This window comes from Gnatocerus cornutus, chromosome 9, assembly GCF_029298725.1.
Source record: "Gnatocerus cornutus isolate USDA-ARS CGAHR chromosome 9, icGnaCorn1.1, whole genome shotgun sequence".
In the NCBI taxonomy this organism is placed as follows: Eukaryota; Metazoa; Arthropoda; class Insecta; order Coleoptera; family Tenebrionidae; genus Gnatocerus; species Gnatocerus cornutus.
In genome coordinates, this window is record NC_142241.1 from 5,711,173 (window position 1) to 5,738,950 (window position 27,778).

General features: G+C 39.4%; 4 protein-coding genes, 1 non-coding gene and 1 pseudogene across 11 annotated transcripts in view; 3 read left to right on the plus strand and 3 right to left on the minus strand.

The window, feature by feature from the left end:
- Window positions 1–297: 297 nt before the first annotated feature.
- LOC148168140 (leukocyte surface antigen CD53-like) lies at window positions 298–1,573 on the plus strand. The gene is made up of 4 exons (XM_088046131.1): window positions 298–480; window positions 532–720; window positions 770–940; window positions 1,073–1,573. Exons 1-4 carry the CDS (start codon window positions 424–426, stop codon window positions 1,439–1,441), a joined length of 786 nt encoding a protein of 261 aa, XP_087902257.1. The 5' UTR covers window positions 298–423; the 3' UTR covers window positions 1,442–1,573.
- Window positions 979–1,058, plus strand: TRNAL-UAG (transfer RNA leucine (anticodon UAG)). The gene has a single exon. It is a non-coding gene; the product is annotated as a tRNA-Leu (tRNA).
- Mi-2 (chromodomain-helicase-DNA-binding protein Mi-2 homolog) lies at window positions 1,523–9,103 on the minus strand. The gene is made up of 9 exons (XM_088046121.1): window positions 8,894–9,103; window positions 8,355–8,437; window positions 8,179–8,304; window positions 7,838–8,131; window positions 7,480–7,788; window positions 6,216–7,426; window positions 5,825–6,165; window positions 2,415–5,765; window positions 1,523–2,140 (listed from the first exon to the last, which is right to left on the minus strand). The coding sequence occupies exons 1-9, from the start codon at window positions 8,928–8,930 to the stop codon at window positions 2,004–2,006; spliced, it is 5,889 nt and encodes a 1,962-aa protein (XP_087902247.1). The 5' UTR covers window positions 8,931–9,103; the 3' UTR covers window positions 1,523–2,003.
- A 157-nt stretch (window positions 9,104–9,260) lies between these two features.
- On the minus strand, window positions 9,261–10,223 carry LOC148168143 (uncharacterized). The gene is made up of 3 exons (XM_088046143.1): window positions 9,843–10,223; window positions 9,629–9,797; window positions 9,261–9,583 (listed from the first exon to the last, which is right to left on the minus strand). Exons 1-3 carry the CDS (start codon window positions 10,170–10,172, stop codon window positions 9,288–9,290), a joined length of 795 nt encoding a protein of 264 aa, XP_087902269.1. The 5' UTR covers window positions 10,173–10,223; the 3' UTR covers window positions 9,261–9,287.
- Window positions 10,224–11,872: 1,649 nt separating this feature from the next.
- Window positions 11,873–16,717, plus strand: LOC148168144 (vascular endothelial growth factor receptor 2-like; annotated as a pseudogene). The gene is made up of 12 exons (XR_015770776.1): window positions 11,873–12,280; window positions 12,765–12,795; window positions 13,452–13,709; window positions 13,755–14,011; window positions 14,059–14,348; window positions 14,391–14,569; window positions 14,766–14,937; window positions 15,265–15,319; window positions 15,373–15,532; window positions 15,580–15,814; window positions 15,860–15,948; window positions 15,998–16,717. The product of XR_015770776.1 is annotated as a vascular endothelial growth factor receptor 2-like (transcript).
- Window positions 16,718–17,239: 522 nt separating this feature from the next.
- Window positions 17,240–27,778, minus strand: part of EcR (Ecdysone receptor) — a 51,398-nt gene continuing 40,859 nt past the window's right edge. For 4 of the 6 annotated variants that reach the window (XM_088046136.1, XM_088046138.1, XM_088046137.1 and 1 more), the window contains 4 exons: window positions 23,159–23,781; window positions 22,954–23,106; window positions 22,684–22,906; window positions 17,240–20,861 (listed from right to left, as the gene is read on the minus strand). In XM_088046136.1, coding sequence (XP_087902262.1) covers window positions 20,611–20,861; window positions 22,684–22,906; window positions 22,954–23,106; window positions 23,159–23,781 — 1,250 coding nt within the window. In that variant the 3' untranslated portion in view covers window positions 17,240–20,610. The remainder of the gene's footprint in view (window positions 20,862–22,683; window positions 22,907–22,953; window positions 23,107–23,158; window positions 23,782–27,778) is intronic. The other 2 variants (XM_088046139.1, XM_088046141.1) reach the window with 1 other exon arrangement.

The window sequence follows — 27,778 nt, forward strand, 5'->3', positions numbered from 1 at the left end:
ATAACTTAGTAAAAATATCTACTTTTTAAATGATAATCGGAATGTACGTCCTGGATAAAAAGTATAAATGAAAAGCCAACAAACTTAGTTTAAAACCGTCCCTGTCCAAATACCTTTCATGACATGGACTGCACCCATGAAATAGGCAACCAAGTCAACGACAGGATGGTTATTTTTAGAAATTACAATAAAAATCAAAGCGAATATGAGGATATTGATTAAGCTTGATCTTTTCTCACCCATGACGTGTTACTAAAACCAATTCATTTCTTATTTTGATTGTTAATTGTTGACTTTTTCACCTGCGTTGGGTTACCAGTGCGTTCTTCGCACAAACGTTCATTCATAAACTTACCATGACTGGTGTCAGCAAGATCTGTGACTCGTAAATATTTTTTTAAAAAAATTTCAGTATACTCGACAATGGCATCTCTTAAAGTTAAAGAATTGTTATGTTTGCTGTACTCTGCTTTATTATTTGTAAGTATATTTTGTGTCCCACTTTAGCTTAATTTAACTGAACCAAATTAGATTTCAGGTGTATTATTAATAGGTTTTTCAGTGGTTTTTCTTTATAAAGTTATTTACCACTTTAAATTTATACCCTCGAGTTCTGTAGGCCCTTTCATTGTCTTTTTTCTGTTTGGGTTTATTCACCTGTTTCTCACATGGTTGGGAATTAAAGGCCCAACCAGGGAGCATGATCTTCATATTATACTGGTAAAAGCCAACTGTCTTCCACTGAAAGCTTAACAGTGACAATTTCTAGTTTATGGTGATAACTCTCTCGTTATTGGTGGCAGAATGTGCCGTTGGAGTGTGGTCAATCATATTATGGGACGAAGTGGACGTCGAGTCGTTAGCCCTCATGAAGAACTCCTTCGAGGAATTGTTAAACAACGATTTCGACAAGAAAGATTGGTCGAGTCTAGAATCCGAGGTATTTATCTATGAGATTACATAGCGCACAGATCCACCGGCAGCGTGGCCGAGCGGTCTAAGGCGCTGGTTTTAGGCACCAGTCCGAAAGGGCGTGGGTTCGAATCCCACCGCTGTCACTTTTTTTTTTCAGTTACAATGTTGTGGATTTGATGGTCCCAAAGCGTACGAAAAAAAGAATATTCTCCCTCTTTCTTGTTGCAACAAGGAGCTGCAGAATGCAACGTGCACGGAGATATTTCAAAATGGTTGTCAAAAACCTCTTGCTAGTTATGCAAAGAGGATATTGATCGACGGCGCTATAATGGGATTCTCATGCTGCCTGTTTCAGGCTGTGGGTATTTTCGCCTTTTACACGTTTTTCAGAGCCTTGAAAGCCGAACGTGCCGCTAGAATACAAAGAAGATTGGAGTTGCAGAGGAGAGTGTCGCAAGAAAATAATGGAAGCGCGCATCCGGCCTCTGCGTCTCCGACGGCGCCGACGCCACCCACGTCAGCGTAAAATACTCTTTTATACTCGTTTACACTTTTGATAGCTTTTTAAGCACTAATGTGCCTTATTTTACAAACTGTACTTAAGTTGCACCTTTGACATTTTTTTATTTTATACAAATATATTTTATTTGATTCGAGAGTTGGATAAATGAAACCACAATTTTTATGTTTACTATTTTGCTTACTTAAGGAATGCTGGAGAATAAACATACCAGTTAAAAAATCCTACCCCCACTTCAGAAAAGTGGACATACTATTGCTATGCTACCAATTACACGAAAGATGCACCCTGCGTCCTCATTCCGCTAAAAAAAGCACATAATCTAAACAATTCATATTAGCCATAAAATAAATATGTCGTAAAGTTCTTCCTGTACTGAATCGTTTACTCCATATGCTGGTATATTAAAAAAAATAGACAATGGGGACACAGACTGTCTTAATAAAAGAAAATAAATTAAATGCAATTTTGAGGCTATTAATATTTCACTAATCAAAAACACCAACAGCCAGAGATTGTGGAGCTTCTTCTGAGCAAAATAAAACACTGAAAAGAGTTTCACAACGCTTTATGATGGGAAACCTGCTGGTGGTTGCCCGGGCACTGAATATTGGGGTCTAAAGTTGGCGAAATTGGCCGCTGCTGCTGCAAATCCTGGCAAATTACCGGCGTTGAAACCGGGCGGGAATTGGCTCATCACTTGCGCTGAAAGGAAAAATGTAATTATCGCGAAAACAACAACCTTCATGGGAAAGCGATTTGTGCAAAAAACCTGTTTATAATTACCGATGATTAACATGGCACAACAAACGCCAATACAATATCAGTGACTGTGTGATAACATGCAAAAACAAGACTTTAAAATAACGAGCGTGTAACCATTGTTTTTATAACAAAACCAATTAGGACCACGTAATTTAAATGCCCTATTGTTATAACACATTTACCGATCTTTGACCTTTCAAAACCCTCAACAAACCTGTGCTCTGGCTGCTGCTTGACGACGTCGCAGCAAGTCTCGAAAGAATGCTCCTCTCGGACATCTGCAATCTTTGCGCAACTGGCGGAATCCTCGCCAGCGTGGCAGGAAGTCTCGACACATCCGACTTCATGTCGCTCAACAGTTCTTCCAACTGATTGAGCACCTTATGCAGAACCGCATTCGCCGGTTTATTACCAGCCAAAGATTCTTTGCTCAAATGTTGATGCGACTCGGCTAAACATTCAACCTCGGCAAATCTGGCGTTCAACGACATCGCTGGATGGTTTGGATCTTGCGTCAAGTTCAAATAAGCAGCTCTTCGCAACTGTTCCTCAATCACTAGCGCTTGTTCGAGCAACTTGAAACGGCGAGCTAAAAATTTGTTTTTGATTTCCAAGAAGTTGCCCTTGCCGACGTCCATTTTGAATGGTTCGTTGATGATGGCGAAACGTGCGTCGGCTTGGATGTCTTGCCATCTACCGTAACCGTGTGTTACGATGCCTGACAGTAACCAATAGTCGTGACGACGATGCCAGATTTCGTACTCGCGACCTGGAGTTGCTGCCTTTTCTTCGTTCAGCCACAAAGTGTGGAGTTCGGTGAAACCGCCGTCGGCGATATTGAACATGAATCGGCGCTTGACTTCTTCACCGTCGACAGGTTCCTTCTTTTCTTTCACCTTTTCTTTTTCTTTGTCGTCAATAACCTCCACAACATCGTCATCTTTCTTTTCAACTTTTGGTTTCTCTTCCTTTTTCTCGGGTTCTTCGGTTTTCACTTCTTTTACTTCGTCTTCTTCTTCTTTTGGTGGAGTTTCCTTAGTGGCCGTGGAAGTTGAAGCGGTTTCTTCTTTCTCCACCTCTTTCTCTTCTTTTTTCTCCGAACCTTCCGACTTGGTTTCTTCGCTTTTGCTGTCAGACACTTGTTCAGTTTCACTGGTCTCAGTAGCAGATTTAACGGAGTCGCTTTCTTTTTCTTTAACAGACTCCTCTGGTGTTTTCTCCTTTTCCTTTTCTTCAGTTTCGGACTTTACGCCTTCCTTCTCTTTTTCTTCGGATTCTTCTTTATTTTTCTCGGGCTCTTCTTTAACAGGTGCAGGACTTGCAGCGGCACTTGTTGCTGGAGTGGCACTCGTACTGGTGGTAGCACTCTTTGGTGTTTCTGGTTCAGTAGTTGCTGGAGTTTTATTTTGATCCATGATGGTTTTCTTGATCACCTCGGGCATACTATATTCGCCGTTAATGTGCTCGAATTCTTGGACTTTCTTTCTGATTAATGACATAACGCCGATTCTTGTCAAGACGTGTTGTCTGCTTAACCCTTCTCGAGGTACCCCATCGGCGAAAGTTTCCGCATTATCAGCTCCTGGTTCGCACAAATGTCTCATGAAGAGCGAAACGTAGGCTTTGAAGTTCTTCTCTGACTTTCCTCTCAAGTCTCTCACCAACCACTGGGAATTGAAAGCGTCTTGAGGCGGCATACCATAGCGCATGATGGCATTGAGGAACGCTTTTCTTTGTCTGGCGTTGAAGCCCAAGACCTCAATGTTACCACCAACACGTGCAAGAAGAGGAGGTAGTGGACGGTCACGTTCGTCTTTTCTCTCCATGCGTCTTCTGCTGCGACGATTCAGATCAGCTTCGTTCTTCTCATCAAAGTCGTCATCTTCTCTGTCTTCATCAGACCCAGCGGAGAAATCTGAGATGTTGCAGTCGGAAAGCGGTTCTTGCCAAGTGCTATCTTCACGCGTATCGGTGGTCATGCCGCCATCGTTGTAGTTGACTTGTTTTCGGACACGCTTTCCTTTGCCTAAAGTTCGCGCGATGTCTTCTTGTTGTTGTTCGTAATGGTGACGCAACAATTTAATCCAATAAGCCGGATCAGTGTTCTCAGCTTCTTGCTTGATGATCTCGGTATCAACCTCTTCTTCGTTGTCACCTTCTTTGGTAACATAACTCGCCACTTTGAACGAGCTCAAATATTCGTTGGCCCAGTTCTCTTTTTGTTCGATACCCTCCTTGGTACGATCCAACAACTCGTTCACTGCTCTATCGTCGTAATGAATAGCTTCGTCTTCCTTGCCTTCGTCCTCTTTGAACAACTCTTCAGTACCAAACCGAAGAATGTCATCAAGTTCTTGTTTGGTAAAGTTTGCCCCTTTGCCACCCATTCCAGGTCGCACAACCAAATGAGTTAACATCATCTTTCTTTTGGCAACTTGCGTGACTCGTTCTTCTACGCTATTTCTTGTTACGAAACGATAAATCATGACTTTGTTAGCTTGACCGATTCTGTGGGCTCTTGAGAAAGCTTGAATGTCGTTGTGGGGGTTCCAATCGGAATCGTAGATGATGACAGTATCAGCAGTGGCCAAGTTAATACCTAAACCACCAGCTCTTGTGGACAGCAAAAAGACAAATTGTTGGGCTCCTGGTGCATTGAAACGATCGATAGCTTCTTGACGTAAGGTTCCAGTGATGGCACCATCAATACGTTCGTATTTGTACCCTTCACCTTCCAGGAAGTCTTCAAGGATATCTAACATTTTCGTCATCTGCGAGAAAATCAAGACTCGATGACCTTGTTCGCGGAGGATCCTCAACATTTTAGACAACAGTACTAGTTTTCCTGAAGCTTTGATCAAACTTGACATGTCATAGCCGCCGTTTGGTGCCAAAGGTGCTTCTTCAGCAGCCACCGGGAACAAGTAAGGATGATTACAACACTTCTTCAGATCCATCATGATGTTCAAAAGCGAGACAGATTGACCACCACCTTTCGGATTCAGAGCTTCGTAATTTCGAGTTAGAATGTACTTGTAATACTTCTTCTGCATCGGTGATAGTTCTACTCGAACGATAAACTCAGATTTAGACGGCATGTTTTTGAGTACATCAGCTTTCAAACGACGCAACATGTGGGGACCGAGAAGTTCATGCAACTTCTTCACTTGTTCTTCTTTCGAGATATCAGCGAATTCGTTTTGGAAAGTAGCGAGATCATTGAATTTCTGACTGTTGAGGAAGTTCAAAAGATGGAACAACTCCTCGAGGTTGTTCTGAAGTGGAGTTCCTGTCAACAGTAATTTGTACTGGATGTTGTAGCTGTTTAAAAGACGGAAAAATTTCGATTGGTTGCTTTTCAATCTGTGGGCTTCGTCTACGACCAACACGGCCCATTCGATGGAGCCCAAACAGGCGGCGTCAATGGAGATCAATTCGTAACTTGTCAAGAGGACGTTGAATTTAATAGAACTTGCTTTGACTCGGCAAACTCGGCCAGTTTTGCTCGAGTTTTCTTCGAAGCTGAATTCGTTTTCTCGGATCACAGCTCGCGAGTCTTTGTCGCCTATCATCATAAAGAAGAGTGTTCATAAAATGTTTACCAATGTAAAGACAACAACTTACCGACATAAGTAATGACGTAAAAATCAGGGGCCCACGTCTCGAACTCACGCTCCCAATTAATAATGGTGGATAATGGTACACTGACCAAGAACGGGCCCTTACAATGACCTTCTTTGTACAAAGAGTACAAGAAAGTGATGGTCTGGATGGTTTTACCCAAACCCATCTCATCGGCAAGAATGGTATCGATACCCTGGCCCCATGAATATCGCAACCAGTTGAGACCTTCCAATTGATAGCCGTGAAGTTGCATACCGTTTTCATCAAGATAATTAGGTTGCTTATCCAGTTTCTTCTTTAAATCAGTGGTTGGTTTCTCGGGTGGTGGTGTGTATCGGCGACTGTAACAATTTGTTTACAAAAACACTTAAAAACAAGGATTGCAACATACGCTGTGGTGCGATCTTCATCGTCCATCAACTCCCGGGTCTTCGACTTCTTTCCTTTGCCCTTTTTGCCTTTGTTTACTGAGATGGTGCTTGTGCATGCCGCTCGCAAGTCCATATAGTATTCAATAGCTTGTTTGAGGCCAACGATGGTGTCGTTCTCTTCCTCCCAAGTGGCTTGATCGTATGAAAGCTCCCTCCACTTAACCAAATATAAAATACGACCATCCTTCATATTCCTGTGATTGATGATGCGATGCACGACTAACCACTCGGGTTTGATGCCGTATCTGTAGAACCGTTCTTCGAGTTCTGCGTCTTTGCTGTCACATCCCAAGCTTAATAGACGTTTGGAGCGCGAGTCCATTTCATCCAAGCTTTCTTCGAATTTGGGCGGTTCTTCCATGTCATATTTTCGTACGAAATTTCGATATAATAGCGGGTGGTTAACCTCAAGTTGAAGCTCAGATACCCAACTACAATGCCAATGGGAGTACTCAGCCCATTTGACGAAGAATTCGCGATGACGCTTTCGTTTCTTTTTTCCGTTGGTATTGGCAGCAGCATCGGTTTTAGTCTCGGCGGGTTCATCATCGACCCATCTCCAAGTGAACAACTTCGCGATTTTTCCTTTCAAAGGTGCGCAACTACACCTGGGGCATTTCCAGTCGCCATCAGGTATCTCCACCAAGGGCGGATTCAAACAGTGCGTGTGATAGGCTGATGGACAAGAGTCACAACACAACAACTCTCCTCCATCTTTACAAATCCGACAAAATTCTTGATGTTCATCATCGTCTTGTTCAGCAGGTCCTTCGTTCTCACAATGAGGACAACTCCACTTTCCTTCAGGTGTGTCTTCAAGTTCTGGATCAAGACACACCAAGTGGTAGGCGCGTGGACAAGTGTCGCAGAGGATAATTTCACCACCTTGCTGACACACTTCGCAGTAATCTTGGTGTTCGTAATGTTCCTCTTCGGTCTTTCCCCCAGCCTTCTTGTTTTTCTTCTTCTTCGCTTTGTTACCAAATTTCGTTTTGGCTTTTCTGCGGGGTTGAGGAGGTTCATCAACGTTTTCTGAAGGACCTGCTTCTTCGTTCGTGGTTGCGGCAGACGCCGCGTTAGCTTTGCGCTCGTCGGCTTCTTGGAGCATTTGCTCGAACTCGGCGTCGGAGTCGCGATCGGAGCCGGCGCCGCTGCCGTCGCCCTCCTCCTCCTTGAAAAAAAAAGTGACGATAAAGAGTTTACAGATCCTTAAATAAATCTTACCGAACTCCCTCGCTTTCGTTTTCCGAGTTTGATTTTTAAAGTTGGCACCTTCGAAGCTTTCTTCGACGATTTTTTGCCGCGTCCACTACGTTTCTTTTTGCTCTTAGAGTCGTCATCGTCTTCGTCCTCTTCGTCGTCGTCAAATGCTTCAGAATCCGGCTTTTCTTTAACAGCTCGTGGGCGTCCTGGTTTGGGGTAATCCGCTTCAATTGGTGCAGACTCATTATTTTCCGTTTGGAGGTTGGGGTTGATGTTGGAAAATTCGCGCCACTTCGCCGCCACCAACATCATTAATTTGGACATAGGAACCTAGGAAATAAGGATAATAAAACTGGAACGTTATAAAATGTAAACAGACTTTGGGGTTCTCCTTCGTAAGCAGAGGTCGCACGTGTTGTTGGAACAACTTGTAGGTGGTGAGATTCTGGAAATCAGACTCAGAGTACTCTAACTCTACGTCGGTTAGGCCGAACGTGGAGCAGACTTCTTCGATTGTGGGCATTCCAGTGCCTGTTGTAGAGCCACCCTCTTGCGCGGGGGTTGATGGTGTCGAAGGATGTTTGGTGGAGCTGCGTGATTTGCGCCCCTTTTTGCTGGTGGCGTAGTCGGAGTCTCCAGCACCGTTGTCATCCTCTATGAGGAAATCGCTCTCCTGAAAAAAATATTTCATTTGGGAAAATTAAGAGTTCAGAATGTTACATCTCCGCTGTCATTTTTCCGTTTTTTCTTTTTCTTTTTTCCTTTTTTCTCCTCGCCTCGAGCTTTCCTCTTTTTTCCCTTCTTCTTTTTACGAGCATCTTCCGGTTCGTAGTCGTCATCCTCGTCCTAGAAGATCGCGATTAAAAAATTTATTAACAATTATTTTTTGTCATTACTCCATGCTTAATGGGGGCTTCGTCAGACTCCGGCTCGTTGTCTACGGGTTCTCCTCCAGTTTCCTCTGCCGCTTCTTCTTCACCTAAAGTTCCAAAATTAAAATCATGTGCGAGCCATGTGGACAGTGGTCAGCGTGATCATAACAAAATTTTGGAGGGAAAATATGAAATTTCTAACCCCAAAACGCCCGCACTCATTTTCGGCGGAAACTTCTAATTTGCAATCTGCCAATCTCTTTGTTTGATGGCCTCCATTTTGTTAAGGGTCAGGATATGCCCGCGCGCTGTCACAAAAATAATGAAAACCTGCCTCCCCCTTTCCCCGCGCCTAATATAACTGATTACCAGGTTATAATTATTCATTTTTCTGGCTTTGAAGCGGTGAATTTGCCCCATTTGATAAGTCCGAGCCACGGAGGAGATCACAAAGAGTCAAATCGAACGGTATTTCTTCTAATTTGGGGCATTTATAAGTAAAACACATGAGTTTGAAGTCGGCTTAGTTTTACACCTATGTACCGGGAGACAACACGACTTACCGGCGTAGGAGTCATCGACTTCTTCGTCGGATGCCATCACACAAAACACGCAAGAATTATCACTGTTTACTTTAGTTTTTTATTCACGAAAATCCACAATAAATAAAACTTTGCACGGCTTTTCCTTACGTATAGTTGTTCTTTCCCTCACTTCACTCGTATCCCCCCTCTTGACAATGCTGCCAACTACGCATGTGCTGGAAGAATTTCCCGAAATAAAAAAACACCAACTTGTTCTGTCGGCATCTTTGTTGCACTTCTTTGATCGGATAACCGCAAAGCAACTAGTTCTGTCTAACGGATCACCTTATTAAAATTTATTATTAAAATGGAATCTGACTGAGAAAAAGGAAATAAAAGCACAGAGCAACGCTAACGATTTATTTCAAATGAATCAGTTCAGGGGGAAGTATGACTGGAGAATTCCTTGATAAACAGTCTCGTCTTCTGGCATAAATATGCAGAAAATCACCCTGTCGACATCGGCTCCGTGATTTTCCAAGTGTTTTCTCACTTCATATGCTGCGATGTGAGCCGCCGGCTCAACGGGATATCCATAAATTCCTGTAGAAATACAAGGGAAAGCTATGGTTCTCAACTTCTTCTCTTCCATGATCTTGAGACAGTTCTGATAGCATTGTTGTAACAATCCCGGTTTTTCACCTCTGGGTCCCACAGTGTGAATCACATCTACAACACGAAATTAATTATAATTCCATTAACCACGAAACATACATTTAGAAGGTAATTTATAAGCTCCAGTAATTTTAGCATGTCCTGTCTCACAACCATGCAATGTTTCGCATTCTTTCACAAGTGACGGCCCTGCCGCTCTATGTATAGCCCCATCGACGCCGCCTCCACCCAACAAAGTCTTGTTGGCGGCGTTCACAATTGCGTCAATCTACAAACGACTGTCACTGGTGATTTCCTCTAAAGCTACACTCACCTCTAGAGTCGTTATATCGCCTTTAAATATAGAGACTTTCGAGCGAAGAGATTCATTCAAAGAACTGTTAATTGAGGAGTCAATTTTGGTCGGAATTACCTTCCCCAGGGGTGTGTTTTTTGCGTACTGGGGCCAAGTGGGGATGTCTTCAAGTAGTGTGAATGTTTTGGAACGATAAACTTTACGTTTTTCGTCCAGTGGCATTGATAAGAAAGTTTCTTTCTCTTCCTGCCAGTTTCCCATTTTCAAATTTCTGACACTACTCAACTGTCGCGGCGAAAACCTCCCTAAACTGTTTACCAAAGATTTGAGATTTTGACAGGTAAACATTTTGGTTAGGTTGGCGGGTGATGGATATGCAACCAATTATACACGCCCGAAAGTAAAGTTGCGGTGGTCTTTTTGATACTTTGCGGTTTGTATTTTTAGATTTTCAAAAAAATAAGCGCTGGAATAAACGAAAACTACATACAGACAGAAAAACCGGGCAAAAATAGCTAGATTTTGTCATTTTCATCCAATTTCACTCCTTTATGAGATATCTGATATATTATTATGACCTGTTTGTTGTTAAAATGGGAGAATGTGCTTCAAATGTATCCTTCAGTCAGTCTCTTATCATTTTATCTATAATGATGAACATCTATAAACCCAAAACCTATATAATCTCTATCTCTTCGACGCCACTTGCGCAAAATATATCTACTACAGTTGAATTTTGCTTAGTTATCTGTTTCCAAAATGACTAAAGTAAAGATCTTCGAGGACACTAAGATTCACCCATGTTGACAAATATATTGATTAAGCACTCTAAGATAAGAAAAATAAAAATTAAAACGTAAAAACACGCTACTTCACGCCTTTTAAAGTACACAATAATGCGATGTTTCGCATGATATATTATAAAAATTAAAACGTGTAAACACGCTCTTTCACGCCCTTTAAAGTACACAGAAATGCGATGTTTCTCATGATTAGCGCCTGATTTCTTAGTATCAACAGCCATGTGGTTTATGTTAATCCAAAGCAAAATACATCTTCCGTTTCCGTTAAATCAGACTCGTTTTCCAGGAATTTCTCAAAGTAATGTTTAATGTTTCATTATTCATTTCAACGAGTTATCTACACTTCAAATATAATTTTTAGAAGCAGGTAGTTGTGAAAAAGTAGTACCACTCTCAATTCAAAAGCTAAAAATTATAGGACAGTTGATGAGCATGTTTTTCTGTTTTTATAAACAATTTTGAACTAGAACTTACGTAAATCCTTCGTTCCAAACTTAATTTAATAGACCAAAGCAAATAGATTGACTTTATTTATCACGTTCAAGTCCCAGTTTCTCGAATGTCTGAACAATTGTTTCACATCCGGTCAAGTTTGGTAATGACCTAAATTAAAAATGAAATAATTTAGGAAAAAACGTGTTTATTTTTACTGTCAGTCAGTGCCAACAGGTTTGTTTCACAAGCAAGTTTATTGCTATTCTTCTTCTCTTATGTAAATAAGTAGTTTAAAAATGAAAAGAAAATAAATATTTCAAGGTAGCCAATTTTTCAAATTCAAATTTATAGATTGTTGGTAGTCTCAACTCATTGTTATTCCGTCTTCATTTATCTAGTTGTGCGTTTTACAAGCAAAGTAAAACATTTTGAGAACATTTTTGCCCAGGATTTGATCTTTTAATCTTTAAATTATGAAAAATTAAGGTGGGTACTGTAATAGAACAATATTTTTCTTTTTTCGCTGCCATCAATTAATTTAAAATTTTAAACAAGAAATTATTTTCATTCTACAAAAACTGTCCACAAAACGAGGAAGTTTGCTTACATAATTATGTTGACTAATCTAATTATTACAAGATAATGAAGTAAATGTGTAACACCGACCAGAGAACAGTTAACTGGTAATCTCCACATAACTTCACCCTTATTTGTTCTGCCAGTAATTTTTTCGCAACTGTGTGTTAGGGGAACTGTCTTATCATTACGATAAAGCTGCGATATTTCGATATAACTAATAATAAAGTTCGATCATGCACCGGCAGACTTAGTTCCAATAATCTACTTCGAGAGATCCGCACGTTAAATCCTGACGATCGCGTAGAAAGTGAAAAAATGCTTTGAAAAAAAAAATGTGGCAACGATAGCGAGATAAAGTGATTAAGACGTGCGTAAGCTGATAAAGAGAACATAATTTTTCCTAAATCCGGTGTTGTTACCATTGGGTCCGAATTATAAATCAACCCGCATTCCTAAATTTTTAATCTAAATAATGTTATTTTTATCTTAATTTGAAGAGTCTTCATGCATCCAGGTAGAGAAGCGCGAAGCGCATTTCTTTTCTAATCGTGGGCTTGCGGAATAGGACGCAGTGCAATGTTGTTCAAAGTGATATTTGTTATGATGTTAATTAATCGATTGGATAGTCGCCAAAACGAGGTAATTTTTTGTTTCTTTTGTGTTTTCACAAAATTAAAACGTTTTCAAATAACTGTTTTGATGATCAATCGTCTTGTAAACAAAGCACAAATTTTCGAATGGCCTCACAGGAAATTTATTATCTAGGTTTATATTTTTATCGATTATGTAATTACTTTGTTATTTCTAACACGCGTTACCTGACAAAAAAAATAATTTTGTAGAGATAAGTGCATAGAAAAATCAAATTGCAGAACAAACATTAATGAAGTCACATTTAATAAAGATAAGTTTTTGGTTTAAATGAGCCATATTGAAACCCACACAAAATGATTGAGTGTTGCTAAATACAGTTACTTTGATAACGTTATCGTAATATCAAAACGAAATAAAGCTTCTTTAAAAATATATTGGACGGTTATAATGGCTTTTTGGGTCATATGTTGGTATTATGCATCTGCCTGCAACATGTTAGTTTATTTTTACTGATTTATTGATTTTGCAGGATAATAGAAGTGATGATGTGCTTGCAACAGGTAGGCATTGATAAAAATAAGATGATTCTAAAGGTGAGAAAAACAACATCCGATAGATTAAATATTGAATCATTATCTAACAAAGAAACAAATCTATGAGTAAATTCAACAAAATTTACACAAAATGCTAAATTTATTTTCAAGAGAAACTACAAGCAGCAAATGTGGTAATTCGGGACCAAAAGTATGTTTACTCAAATCAGCTAAAATTTTCTTATGGTGTTTACGTTCACCTAAATTTATTTTCATAACTGTACAAAAAACATTAAAGTCAAATTAGATGGATAAAACGAAGATTTGGCGACATAACTAAAGAAATAAAGAATACAAAAACCTTCAGAATTTCAACCCTTGTAATGATCTCAAAATCTAAGAATTTAAGAGAAAAAATAAGCTCTGGTAACCAAAGAGCCCGGCGATCTATGAAAATGGATATCGGAGGAATTGTGAATGTTAAAAAAAAACGATGAAATCCAATCGAAACAATCAAAGTCACACTTGTTTAGCATCTACAATTCGCTTCATTATTTGATATCGTATCACGACGGCGCCTTAGGCTACACGTCTTGATTTGCCACAACAGATAACATGTGTCAACATTTATTCGTTGTGGTAAAAACGGTTTTCTTTTAATTGGATATTTCAAAAAAAAACAGAACCAACTTCCACACCACCTCAATGCCACAACCAATCCTCTGAAATTAGTGGATCCGCATGTAAAATCGGGGGTAACATCAACCTGCATTTCCAGTGGAGTAATTCCAGTGCTACTGGCATAAAAGTCCAAGAAGATAATGGTGTTAATTGTTATAAATTCGAATCACACGACTCATATTTTACTGCACGAATCGAGGGAGTCGTCGAAAACTGTTTTTACGTCCTGCTGTCGTCATTTGGAACACATTATTTTGAAGGTACTAAAAGATTTTTCTTTTCACTTTTACGTTGTTGTGTTTCAGGAATTAACAATGTGCAAAGCGCGTGCCCTAATAAGGAGCCAATTTGTATCACCAAAAAAATATATACCCAATTGTCAGAGTGTCCAATTAAGAACTTCACTGTCGTCTCTGTCATCCTCAAAGATCAACATAAATACATAAATCTGAATTTAAGTTGGGAAAAAATGAACTCCAAAGCTGCTATTCACATAATTAAAACAGATGACTCAAAAGCAGATTGTTGGCCAGACTCTCATATCTTCGACCATTCACTCCTTGTAAGTTTTTCTTCAAACGTCACCAAATCAACAAGATAATCTTACAGAACAACTCCATGCTCAAACCCGGCATGGTCACACAAGTAGAAGTCCGTCCAAGTTGCAAGTATCAAATCTCGATCGTTTCGGAATCCCAGAAGGAACAATTTAAGTGTATGTTTTACTACACTGTACCTGAATGCGTTGAAGATGTTTGCGACTGTGAGGAATATGGGCCTCGTCCGTCGGTTTCAAGTGTTGAGTCCATAGGTGAAAACAAATTTTTGGTAAAATGGGATCCTGGAAAAAAAGCCGCCAATGGTCGAGAGTATACCACCAAACTCGTGAATTTTAAATAGTAAGTGAATGTTGAAGAAGAGATATGTCATAGTTTTCGAAGTTTACTTTCTAGCAAATTGACCGAGTACCACTCGGAGTACGCAGAAGAGTTGTCGTTTAACGGACCGGAAGGAACAAGCGAGATTGTCATGAAATTGATTGATGGGGAAAATTATACTCTAATAGCGGAGTTTGGCAATAATTTTTCGTGCGAGAAGATGATAAAGTTCTCATTTATAGGTAAATATCCGGCTTACAAAATTATATCATTGGTAGTATTAATTAATTATGTTATATTTATTTTACCTTGGTTAAACAGTGATTTCCTAGGAAGTGTGGGCCGGCAAGTGGAGTAGTAATAGTTAGTAATTGCAGAAAATCTAAAAATATCTCCCATTTTTTATAGATATAATATCCTCTCGTTTTTTTGTTACAGCTCCCAAAAATTCCAACCACAACGTTCTCATAATACTGTTAGTGGGCATTATCCTCTTCATTTTTATAACGGCATTCAACTATAAGAAGGTCTTACGATACAAAGACAAACTTCTAAATTTGCTAATTCCCAGCAGAAGATCCATGGGGAGTCCTGAACTAACCAGACTTAGGTGCGTATTGATTATAAATGAAGAGTTATTTTTCAAAAACTCAATAAATCCATTTCATAAATTTTTACAAAGGTTTAGAAAAAACGATGATTTGTTCAATTTTCTTCAAATTTAGTTCAACTATTTTGGCATAAGAAGGTAACACCATGTTTTAGCATGAGGTTTTTCATTGAATAATATATACCTACACATGGTTAGATTTAGCTAAAATAATTTCAAATTCACATCAAATCCACTGGCAGTCAAAATAGGATTTATTGAGTTTTAAGAAATAACTCCTCAGATGTATGTACATATTTAGACAAATCTTTGTTTTTCCATTTTCAGAACTATTTCCATTCCCATGAAACAAAACATCCAGTACACTCCGGTGGAAATTCTGGTGAGTTGACGTCGACTTCAGAATGAATGAAAAAGGGATTTAATCAATTATAGGAAGGTATAGCGGATCAGTACGAATTCCCCAAAAATCAAATCAAAATAAAAGAAGTTATTGGAAGTGGAGCCTTTGGTCAAGTTTATTCAGCCAAAGCCGTTGGAATTGGTGGTATCAAAGGGTACAAAATGGTCGCGGTGAAAACTCTCGGGGAAGGAGGTGAAGATCAAGTTTGTATTGGGATCAGTTACAAAATAGTCTTGCAGAAAACATAACACGCGAAGCAACAAATGATTTCATCGCCGAAATCGAGATCTTCAAAAAGATAGGTCATCATCCCAATATCGTGGCTCTTCTAGGTTGCTGCACGTTGGAGCCCCCTTACATGATGATCATGGAATTTGTTCCCTGTGGGGACTTGAAGAACTACTTGTTGGAATTACGAGAGCAGTGGCTCAAAAAGAAGAACGTTACGGCTGGGAGACGAATTTTCTTCCCAGAGTAAGTCTTCATGTTACGCCCGACAAACTAATAAAATCTCTCTAGGAACAGTGATGGGGACTACGTTGAAGGTCCAAAAGAACCAACAACACCAACATCTGTAACTTCAAGTAGACTTCCTTCTACAACAGAAAGTAGAGTATTTTATGTATAAACTGCACCCATTTTATACCTTTCTTTTAGCTGTTTGGACATTCTTGGAAGACCCCATGACTCCCCGCCTCTCTGACTACACCCACGCTTTAGACAAAGTCCTCGACCACACCGAACTTCAAAATTTCGCCCTCCAAATCGCCAAAGGCATGGCTCATCTAGAAAAAATCGCCGTAACACATCGGGACTTGGCAGCTCGTAATATTCTCATCAACGAATTCAAAACACTAAAGATTTCAGACTTTGGGCTTTCCCGAAGTGGTCCTTATATTAACCACAAAACTAAAAAACTCCCCTTAAGGTGGATGGCGATAGAAGCCATCGTCGACCAAAAATACGACAATAAAAGTGACGTATGGTCGTTCGGTGTTGTATTATGGGAAATAGGTACTCTTGGTGCGTTTCCTTACGAAAGTGTCCCAGATTCGTTCATCCAACAGTTCCTACAAATGGGACGAAGACTTGAACGCCCTGAAATTTGTACAGACGAACTATATGATGTGATGAAACAGTGTTGGGCGACGGAACCCGAAAAACGACCAATGTTCCAAGAATTAACTGATCTTTTAGATGTGAAGAAACAGAAAGTGTATGTTAACTTCAACCAACTGAATCCGACGTACGTTTTTCCTCCTAGTGACATGCAAAAGTTAAAGAATGCGCTTTAGATTGTTGATGTGAGACTGAATACGAATTGAATTATTTTTGATGACGACGAAACTGTGTATATAAAAAGATAATTACTGGTTATATTTCTGTTTTATTGTGGGTATTAAGCACTTATTGGGCAAATACGACAACACGATGGGTTCAATGACCGATAATGTGGGGCTCGCCGAAATTTTTTCGCTAATAACTAATTTACGTAGGAATTACGCACATGTATATGTATTTGTTTATCCAGCACAGGACATATAAACAGGTTTTCGAAATTCGGGACAGTTTAATCATTAAAAATCCATCAATCTTTCGAGGAATTAGTCAATGATTCCGTGTTTTTTCCTAATTTTGTCGTTTTGGTATATTTAGCGACGCCAGGATTGGATCTAAGAAGATCTGTACAAGAATGGCGAATGCGCCTTTAAACTTGCTAAAAATTTGAAATATCAAAAACTAACAAAACATATTTGAAAATCCGATCAATGTTATGAATTTTGATTATTCAAACTCTATTATTGATTGCATAATAATTACGTGAAATTCCATTGCGCAGGGGAAAGGATTTTCTTTTCACATGAGGGAGTATTTAGGGTATATAATAAAAGTCGTACAATCTATTAATTTAATGTTTACTGCACAAAATATATTCATCGAACATGTTCGAACAACACTCGATTTACAGGTCAACTGTGATTTAAGGCATCCACGCTCGAAGCAGTCATGACAAGAAACAAAAACAACAAATAGTCTTCTGTACATTAAATAACGCTTAAGTCAATAATAAAACAGCAAATGGAGCACCTCGCATACCCGAATTGGTACAATTTGAATAAATTTTAACTAAAGGTAACTAAATGTTAGTTAAAATTCGAGTAGGTGAAGCGGATCCACGATCAGATCATGACTGTTTCGAGCAAACTACCGTTTTTTAATTTTCGGGGTTGCTTCAACCTAACTGACAAAAATGGGCAATTCGTCAGAACGGTTGGTTTAAAACGTATAATACTGCCACTCAGTATGCTCAGTATAAAAGTAACACATATTTTTATTAATAGTAATCATCTCGATATACAGTACTTAATTAATGATATATAAAAAAAAGTAAATTAGTTAAAATTTGTACATATTGCACGTTTCAATAAGTCTAAATATTATATAGTTCACTCGTAGTAGGAATGGACTCTTTTGTGTGCAAGCAGGCACTGAATTGAGTTTGAATCGTCCTGCTCGGACAAAAGACGTAAAACACAAGAAGATGCAAACTTAATGTGTATGAAACCTGATTTCAAACCAGTTTATTTACAATTATCATACATACTTAAGGTCTCCTAATGAAATCGTTACTACAAACCGAGAGATTGACGGAGTCGTCCAATTTAATCTGCTAGCTAGAATCACACCGGTCCAATTTTCCATGCTACTTTGTCATGTACTTATACATTGATATAAAGGAAATTAAAATGAAAATACAGTTTTAAGCTACAAGGAGGCAAAACGGAGCGCCCTCAGTTTTGCCTCCACTTATTTCCGTAACATGTACACAATAACGGATAATCCATGCAGTCACTACACATTTAATATGAAAAAATCTATCGTAGTTGGAGTGAATGGCAGTCCAAAAAATTTGGCAGTGACTCAACGTTATACAAATTATTTGTGCCTGATTTGAATTGATCCGACGACCGAAACAAAGGACTGCATGGACGCAGACATCGAGTGAGACACTAGTTATGTGATATTATAATGATGGAGATGAGTGAGAGACAGAGCCACTGTTGGCAGTGAGAAACTAAAGGAGCCAACCGGTAAGTAAGAATATAACAAGAAGTTCCTGAAACTTTGTACCATTAATTTTTTCCATTTTTGTACGATTCACGTTCCACTACTAGTCTAGAGAATCGAAGGCCTTCACATTCGGTAGTTTCAACAGCCTCACCGATCAGCCACGTTTAAAACAATCTGGTCCTTTTCCAAAATCACCGTTTCAACATTTGGACTTGACCCTCAGGACATACAAAAATAAATATTCAGGCATAAATTCGACCATCAGTCCAAATGTTCCCCCAATATCGGAATGTCATAGTCATAAAGTCATAATCGTAAATCGAACCTCGCCAACAACCTCTTTCGAATTTGTGTTTATTAGCCGAGGAACTTGCCGTGGGTGGATTAATTAGGATGATCGTTTTATGTTTTATTGCGCACTATCTCCAAATCTAGCTAGGAAAATATACGTCGTCATGATGATAAATAATAATTTAACGGAATCGATATTGTTTATGGTTAGCGATTGTTGAACTATACTAATCAATGCTTATCAACATCAAGGTCATATTTCTCATTCATGTAGATTGATTAAATTGTGGTTTGACGAAATTAACAATAGCACGGGGTTCAAGGATGAAAAACGTGGAAAAGTAGCAAGTTTTGATAAGTTTATTGCAAAACGGTGGCAATCAATCAATTTTCGTGTGACAGCCCATTTTGCAATTTCAATCTATTTCGACTCTCGAAATTTCTATTTACTAAATTTTTTGTTCAGAGTGACGAAAAAAATGAGCTAATTTAATAAGGAGAGATAAGAGCGGTACGGCAGTGAGTGACCACCCAAAAAAAGTCTGTCCTAAATACTTAACAAACAGATAAGTTTTATCAAAATATTCCGTTCAATGGCACTTGAGTAATGATGTAACAAAATTTGAGTGTCTCGCTTTCCATAAAATTTTCCTGAAAGTTTACATGTAAATCCACGCACGTCAAGACTCGGTGAAATAATAAATAGGCGATGTGGATCTGTTGAAGCTCGTAAAATCAATAAAAACGCGTTAAACAATCTTTTTTTAATCCATCGATGAAGTAGTGCGTATTAATAGAAAAGGTTGTAGGCGTGTCAGGTTCATGGTCGTTCATAGCACCTTGTACATGACAATGGCATTATGATAAGATTTGTTTGTCAAGATTATGAGATCACACGTGAAAAAGTGAACGTTTGGAAGAGGACCAGCGAATATGGTTGACTCCCGGTGTAACTAAACCGTGTGCTTGAAATGTGGCAAGGCAATAGATGGCGCGCGAAAAATAATCTGGTGTCCAACAAAAATACTCCTGTCTCTTTAATGTTTATGAAAATATGTTTTATCTACACTGATGAAAAATATGTCGTTATAATTACGAGCGCATCTAGCAGCAGAGTACGAATGCAGAAACTATACAGTACAGTATAAAAATGAGTAGGCTACAACTACACATCGAAGAGTTAAACATCAATAGTTTGTAAAGGCAGGATAGTCTGTTGTATAGTGTGGTTATACGTATGTATGACAGATGCCCGGTTAAAATGGCACGAGTCCTCGTTCGCTAATCACTGTCAGATCCGAATCACTTCACGTTTCACTATTTTGAATTAATAGCGGACGGCTGCTTCTTTGTTAAAAATGATTTGAAGTAATTCTGCCTCCTTTTGCCGTAGATTTGGTGCTTTAAACAATTCGTTTAAAATTTCAAATAAAATTAAATTGCACTTTTTCGGTAATTTTCAGATCATTTCCCAGTCGGCCTATACTACTGGCATTGTAATTGTCATAATTTGCACCTGCCCTCAGTCGTATGATCCGTATTTCAAGTGAAGGCACCTCTGTTAAGTCAGTCCGGTCCAGTCTTACCAATTAAGTAAGCAAATTGCCAAGATAAAGTGTTTTACAAAAGTCGCAGAGTTTATACAGGCGTTTATAAAATCTACATAATAGTTTGATTCATCGAGTAATATTCACTATGTAATTATCTAAATAAATCTATGCTCAATAATAACATTTTCTCTAGATGCCGTCCAACATTCGTTTAATAATAATAATAATAATAAAAAAATTTACATTATTTCACAGCCAACATTCGGTGGTGAGCCGATCCACTGCCATTATTAAGTCGTATTCTGAATCCGCTTTCCAAACAGCAGCAAACATCCACCTGTCGGTACGTCACCTCTACTATGTTTTCAAGTCGACGTCCCAAATTTCCGCCAGGAATGGCGGCAACTTTTTGTTTTTCAGTTTCAACGAGAAGCACATCTCGGAATTTTGGTTGCCTAAAGTCCGCAATTCGGTTAGTACTGACAGGAGTTTCGCGAATATCGTGCCCGGTTTGGGCTTCCTTCGGTTGTCGACGTACGCCCGCAACGCCTCCAAGTAGATCTCCTGGATCTTTTCTACTTTCCAACCTTCGATCAGCGCCGGACGCTCTAAAACAAACAAAAACAATCAACAAACGTGCCTAGAAACATTTTTTGCAAGTTTCACCTCGTTTGCGTAAACCAAAGAAACGATTCATTTTGTATAATTAATTTTATGCGGACTGGGGCAAATACATATGTAATTAAATTTCTATTTTACTAGTTAAACCACAGTTTATTGTTAAAGTAGGTGGAAATTCTTCTGCTTTTTTTACACTTTTATGGTACCATGTCGCTTAGAAACTTGTTATTTTATTGACTATAAAACTAAAAAGTAGCATTTCAAAACATTAAAGTTCTGGCGTAGGTCGTGACTAGTAAAGCAGGTGTAAATCGTATTTTTCACAAAATTTCTGTTTTAGGTAATGCAAATCTAATGTTCATGCCAATTACAGTTCCTGACTTAACATTTCCTGCCTCGGCGTCTTGAATTTCATTTCAAGAAAATTTGCACGAATATTAAATAACTTGAATGTTTCCCATGTAAAAGGTCAACAAGAAAAATTAATTATGTCACTTTGATACCAGAAGAAGACAGATAGTGAAACGAATAAATTACATTTTTAATTATGATAGCATTTGAATTTATAACGCTCCAAGTATTGTTATCAAGATTCGCTACTAAAAGACCAATAAAATATTAAATTCCACAAACACACTTTTATTCCTTTTTCCATTACTTCCACTCGTTACATTCTCATAATTCTTCACCTTGCCGGAAATTACATCACGCATTCCGCCATCGAATTTAAATCAAGCATAATATCAATATTCCCCTCTAATGAGTCGACCCTGAATTTCAAAAAAAGTCCATTTGTATTTATATATCTTCACGCTTCATCAAATACAAAGATGCGCAACAATTCCAACAAATTCCACGCCGTGTAAATGCTCAAAGAACGTGCAACAAAAGGTTTTTTCGACTTTCGAAACTACTTCAGACGGAAGCAGCTATTCAAATTCAACGGATTTAACAAGTCGCTGTTAATTCTGGCACGTCGTATTATCATCTTGGTGAATAGAATCGACACCAGCTTTGTTCGATACAAATCATTGAACTGTGGAAGCCTTGGAGTAAACTTAATTACCCTGAAAACCCCTGAAAATTACAAACGCCAGTCGGGAAGAGAAAAGATTTTGGCTATGATGATGATGACTCAAGGTTGATGTGGCCTTTCGGGGATTTATAATTGGCGCAGACTAAACAGTCGACAAATCATACGTGATTTTCTCTCATTTGCAACAATATTAATTAAAATCAATCGCTGCATTTGTGGCTGTTAACTCTTTTTTTATTTTATCGATTTTACTCGTTGGGGAATATTAAAAACTTGATGAACGGGCCAACGTAGTTATATAAATTTTTATTTATTTACAAACCCGCTCGGAACAAACTTTTTTTACCACAAATATCAAACAAAAACGAAACATCGGCCAAAAAAGTTATTGTTTACATAAAGGATTAAAGTTTATTCCGGCAAATATTTTATTTTTTTGTTATACAGATAGTAATAAGTGGTCTAATTTTTTTGGGGCAAAATTAGTTGTGTAAATTAACAAGTTCAAAGCAATGTTGCAAAAACTCCCATTGAATTTAACAGTTCACGGTTAAAAATTTCTCACTTTTGAAGCTCGATGGAATAATAGCGACGTCAACATCACTATCGTGACTTGCATGTGTGTCGAAAGCTTCTAGTCCGATTTAGTTTTTTTTTGCAACGTTCGGAGACCAATTATTGCACGTGCTAATAACAAGTTTTGTTGACATCCTATGTTTGTTGACTTTGTTTGGGTCTTCGACCTGCCGCTCATGCAATAATTAGAGACTTACCTGAGAAAATGACGATAGCTGTCAACAAAGCGTATTCGGCGTTATCCACCTTCATCGAATACATAGTTCTGCAAAAATGCAAGAGATCTTCAATGGTTTCCCCCATTCCGGCTAAATTATAGCTGTCTCTGGAGTAAGGCTGGTTATTGACGAAGAGGATGGAATCCGTCTGCACGTCGTAGCGGCGCGCCATCCTGAACATCATTACTTCGCTGGAACACGCCTGAGAGAATGTTAAAAATGAGAAGTTGGAAGAGTTTAAAATGTTACCTTCAAGAGAGCGATTTGGTCTTCCCTGAGGAGTTTATCGAAGCCCGGTAACCGCTTGGCAAACTCCACGATGAGTTGTACAGTCAGAATAGTGATTTCGGTGATATGCCTAAACCGTACATCGCACTGGTCTTCACCATCCATAGGTTGGTTCTGTAAAGAATGATAGAGTGAAGAGTGCTAACACGAGACTCGGAGATCTTACAATGATCCGTTTGACGTCTTCTTCAGACGGGTGTTCATATTCGTTCTGGAAATAAACCAGTCGATGTATCAACTCCTCCTGCTCCGGCGACACTTTGCCCCCCATAACAACAGTCTTTTCCGAATCAGAGAACTGCGAACCGAAGAAATCATGTTGAAGAAATTGAAGATCACCTCGTGATCTACAATTACTTACTTCAGGTTCGATTTTTATAATATCCGGCGAACCATTCGTGGTACTATTCGGCTTATCCTTTTCTTTCTGTGCTTTCTTCTCTTTCCTTTTAACAGCGCACTGTACTTCCGGCACGACACATTCCGGCCTCATCCCGACGCTGAGGCACTTTTTCAACCGACACTCTTGACACTTTCGTCTCATATACATGTCTATTTCGCAATTGTTGCCATATTTGCATTGATATACCGCGTTCTTCGTTATGCTGCGTCTGAAGAAGCCCTTGCAACCTTCGCATGTTAGAGCGTTGTAATGGTAACCCGACGCCCTATCACCACACACCAAACACAGTTCTTCTTGTTGACGAGGCGTCGGACCTTTTTTCTTTTTCGAATCGCAACTGTCGGCGCTGTAACCATTCAAGCTGCTGGGGGAGAGGTCCTCACGGCCTTCAACAAAAAACAACATTTCAATGGCGAATTTTATGCCGGATGGTACGGACAGCACGAGGATGCGTGATTTTAATTAAAACCATCAGTGCTGAATCATCGCGATTTGACGCTCTACGTGATTTTGTGGATAATGACTAAAAGAAGTGTTCAAGGACAATGCAGAGTGCGACTTGTTAAACCTGAAATTCCACTTCATAGGAAAATCAAGAGATTTTTAGTTTGGGCTATGTTTACTTCCACATGGACCAACCTCAATACATATTTTAAATTAGCAGGCGAGTGTCTGGTACCAGCTGATTCTTTATCGCTAAATTAGACTAAAAAAAGCACTCAACACGTCTTTAATAATTGTGAAAATTATTTCAACACAAATTTAGAACCTTGTGGTACATTGCATCACTCCACTAAACCAACAGAAAGGCGCAAAAACGTTTAATTATATAACATAAAAATCTGGCTTTGGTTAACCACTTGTTAAGGCTGCTAATAATGTCATAGGTTACTTTCAAAGAGCATGGCGTAAGAAAATATTTCATCTAATTACACCAGAAGATAGTAATTTACTCTTCAAAATTTCGTTAGTTTAGCACTAAGGACAACAATGTGTTTTCGCCTTGACATTTGGATCGGTTAGTGGGCACTCCAGGAAGAGATAAAAGTGTTGTGGACGAAATAAGTGTACCAATAATGGTGTCATAACTCTTACTTGTATCTTCTATGGAGAACGTTTATTGCTTCCTCTGTCGTTTAAATTCAGTGAGTGTGTTACGCTTACAAATTCAAGCAGACATTGAAGCACCTGGTAAAATGGTTTGAACAAAGATGTAAAAATTGCCAAAATTATACTACCTAATGTTATCAAGTCCATCTATTCACATAATTAACGCGAGATGACCTTGACGTGAAATAAAATGTTTGTATTCTTTCTTAATTATGCAGAGTATGATGCCTATCCAGAAAGAATTTGCAAAAAAGTAAAGTTTGTATCGATTGCTATCACTTTTGGAACTGAGTGGGCCCTAAGCTAGCACCAGGTGGTACGCCACCAGCCGAAATTAACATAAATTTTCGTCTACCACTTGTCGCTTATTATCCACCACAAGCTGAAGAATCTTCTCCACAAAGCAAGATGTTAATAATAAACCAATTGGCATCGAAACTGGTTGTTTGAAAAAGTCGGTTTTTGATGCGAAACGCGTCATCTGTTGTTGCAGCCGGAATCAACGACCCAGAGTGTTGGTTGTGAACGCGACTTGAAGAAACGTGTGGAAGTTTCGCAACAAGTCAAGGCCGCTCACTGCCTCTGGTCATTCTGCAAACATTGTGCCCCCTCTATAGCCTGCAGTAGAGGCCAACAACACATTGATCTACATACACAGTGATGCCGATATTGTGTCGCACTTGTCTTGAGGCAACCCGAATTGAGGAAGGAAAGTAAAGCGCCGAAGACCCTCTTATAAACGCGAATTCGTTTGTTGTTTATGTCGACGACAGGCCAGGCCAAAGAACGTCCTTCTCTTTTTCTGCGAAACGCAAACAAGTTGGCGACCGGAATGCTTAATTTACTACAATGGCGGGGAAATGGTCGGGTCACTAGGAAATCAAAGTCCGGAGGTGCGGAATTTTGGGAGCAAAAAATCGTGAGAAATTTACTACGAGAAGGAAGCAAAAAGTGAGGCCAACAATGGTGATGGTGCACAGATCGAGGTTCCCACACGGTGAACCACTTCTCTACATGACGGGTTGAGACGTTTTCAATTGCTTCTATATTTGGCCCCGTTGTCAATTCGGCTTATTTACCTAACAGTGTCTTCAGAAAGTGGAAATTTACTTCAAGGTACAATCAATCAAACTGAAGTAATGTTTATTCTTGTTTAAAACTGCCTAAATCCGTGATAACTTGAAGAATGCGCCGGTTTGAAAGAACCATGACAGAACCGGTCGGTGTGCCGATCTGTACCATTTTTCGTTGTGCTTAAACCGGCGATAAAAATGAGATTAAAAAGTGATTTTTGCTTGTCGTGGTCGACCTTGGCTCTCCCAAAGAGGCGAAGCTCCAACACCAACGCGTCGCCTCTTCTTACCATGCAGAAAGCTGAGCATCTATCCGTGTCTCTGAAGTACTGACACACATACTTGGTCTGACCAGAATCGATAACCTGCGGCCATCACCGAAAGTGTAGAGAAAGTTGGTTCGCAAACGAATTTCCAGTGGAAATGCCGGACTCTCATTTTCTTGAGGCATTTGAAATATACAGCAATGACCGTGACACGGCTTCACCCATCGACCAGATGACGCAATTACGTCATTTCGCTCATGGGTTGTGTGAAAAACCCAAGTGGGGCGGTTGGATTGCACCCGATGTGACGATTTGAGGCGCAGATGTCAATCTGTTGCGCAATGCGTGGTTAGCTACGCCATTGGAGAGGATTGTGCTGTGATTTATATCTAAACTTTAATTACATCAATGGCCTTCAACCTGAACTTAAACACACTCATTGTTCACATCCGCTCATTGCGAGCTACAACGAGCGATGGTAAAGATGCTTCTTTTTCTCGAAGATGAAGGAAACATGGAAAAAGCTCTCGTTCAACACCATTATTGAAATGCGATGCACGCGTACCTTTAGTTTACCTTCTCACGATTGTGCCGTAGAGCGTGATGGTCACTAAACATGCTTTTGTCAATGCTACAACGAAAAATGAAAAGTTCATGCATGGTAATGAAAGTGTGGACTCGTGTTGGATTCCTTGGACGGACGAAAATCATTATATAGCGTGCCTTCTATTGTCAGCAACACAAAAACTCAATAACATTCAAGGTGAATTATTTCTTTAAAATTGCTACCGCGGGATCACAGCGTCAATTACAATTCGCAGCCATGGCAACGTTTCGGATGAATTCTCCAGCAATTATAAACTTTGAGATGGGAAGAACTTCGCGACCCTCAACGCTTCGATGGACCACGCGTATCAATAATCTACTCCTTCACATTCACAAATCGACCTTCCAACGAACCATTTAACTCAGCTCGTGCAAAGGTGAGCGGGCACAAGCTGAGGTTTGGCAAACTTCTACTGCAGCAGGTGTCTATTAGACTACTACTTGTCTCATTGTTTGCTCGGAAAAAAACTTGATCGGATTTCTTCAATAACACCTTGAGAAACGCGTTTCAACAGCTAGAGATGAATCCTATTTTATGACCTGGCTAAAATATTTACAATCTCTACGGAAAAGGTCTTTAGAAGGTATTTTCTCAAATCCGTCCATTAGTAAATGCGAAATTTCTAAATTCTCCAAGCTTTTCATTTTTTATTCTGAGCATTAAATATTATAGCATGACGTTAATGACGGCCCAAGTGGCTAAGGTGGGTTCCCACGTTCCCCCTCTGCAGGTTCTAAATTAGCAACGTTGAAAATCTCATTTGAATAGTAACGCAAACTCAATCCGGTGCGAATTTGCCCTAATAGGTCTACACCTGCCAGAGTAGAGGTCGAGCAATGTCATGGTCAGGGCCGACCAGATCAACATCTGCAATATGCAACTGCACCACAATTAACCACAGAGGTATAGAGAGGTGCAGAGCTCTGCGACCTCGCCTCGCCATTGGGCACAATTAGCGAGAATCGCAGCAACAGCGTAGCAAAATTCGGGATTTAACATCTGCAGATTTGGCACGCGTCTAGACGGAAGACGGCATCTGGGGCACGTGGAAGCCCACCTTTCGAATTAGTGGTGGTCAGCGAAGTTGCAACAAAACAAAAACAATCGATTTGGGTCGTGTTTGCACAGAAATTGTATAAAATGTTGCAATTTTGCACGAGTTGCATTTATTAACCGCAATGGCGACATCGCTGTTATGATATAATAAGAGATAGGCGCGGATCTTTGGCGTTAGCTTCGCTTTTCTTTGAGAAAGTCCGACTCATTCTCGATTCTCGTTGTGCAACGGCGACGATCTTGACTGGAAAGTAGTGACACGAATACGTGT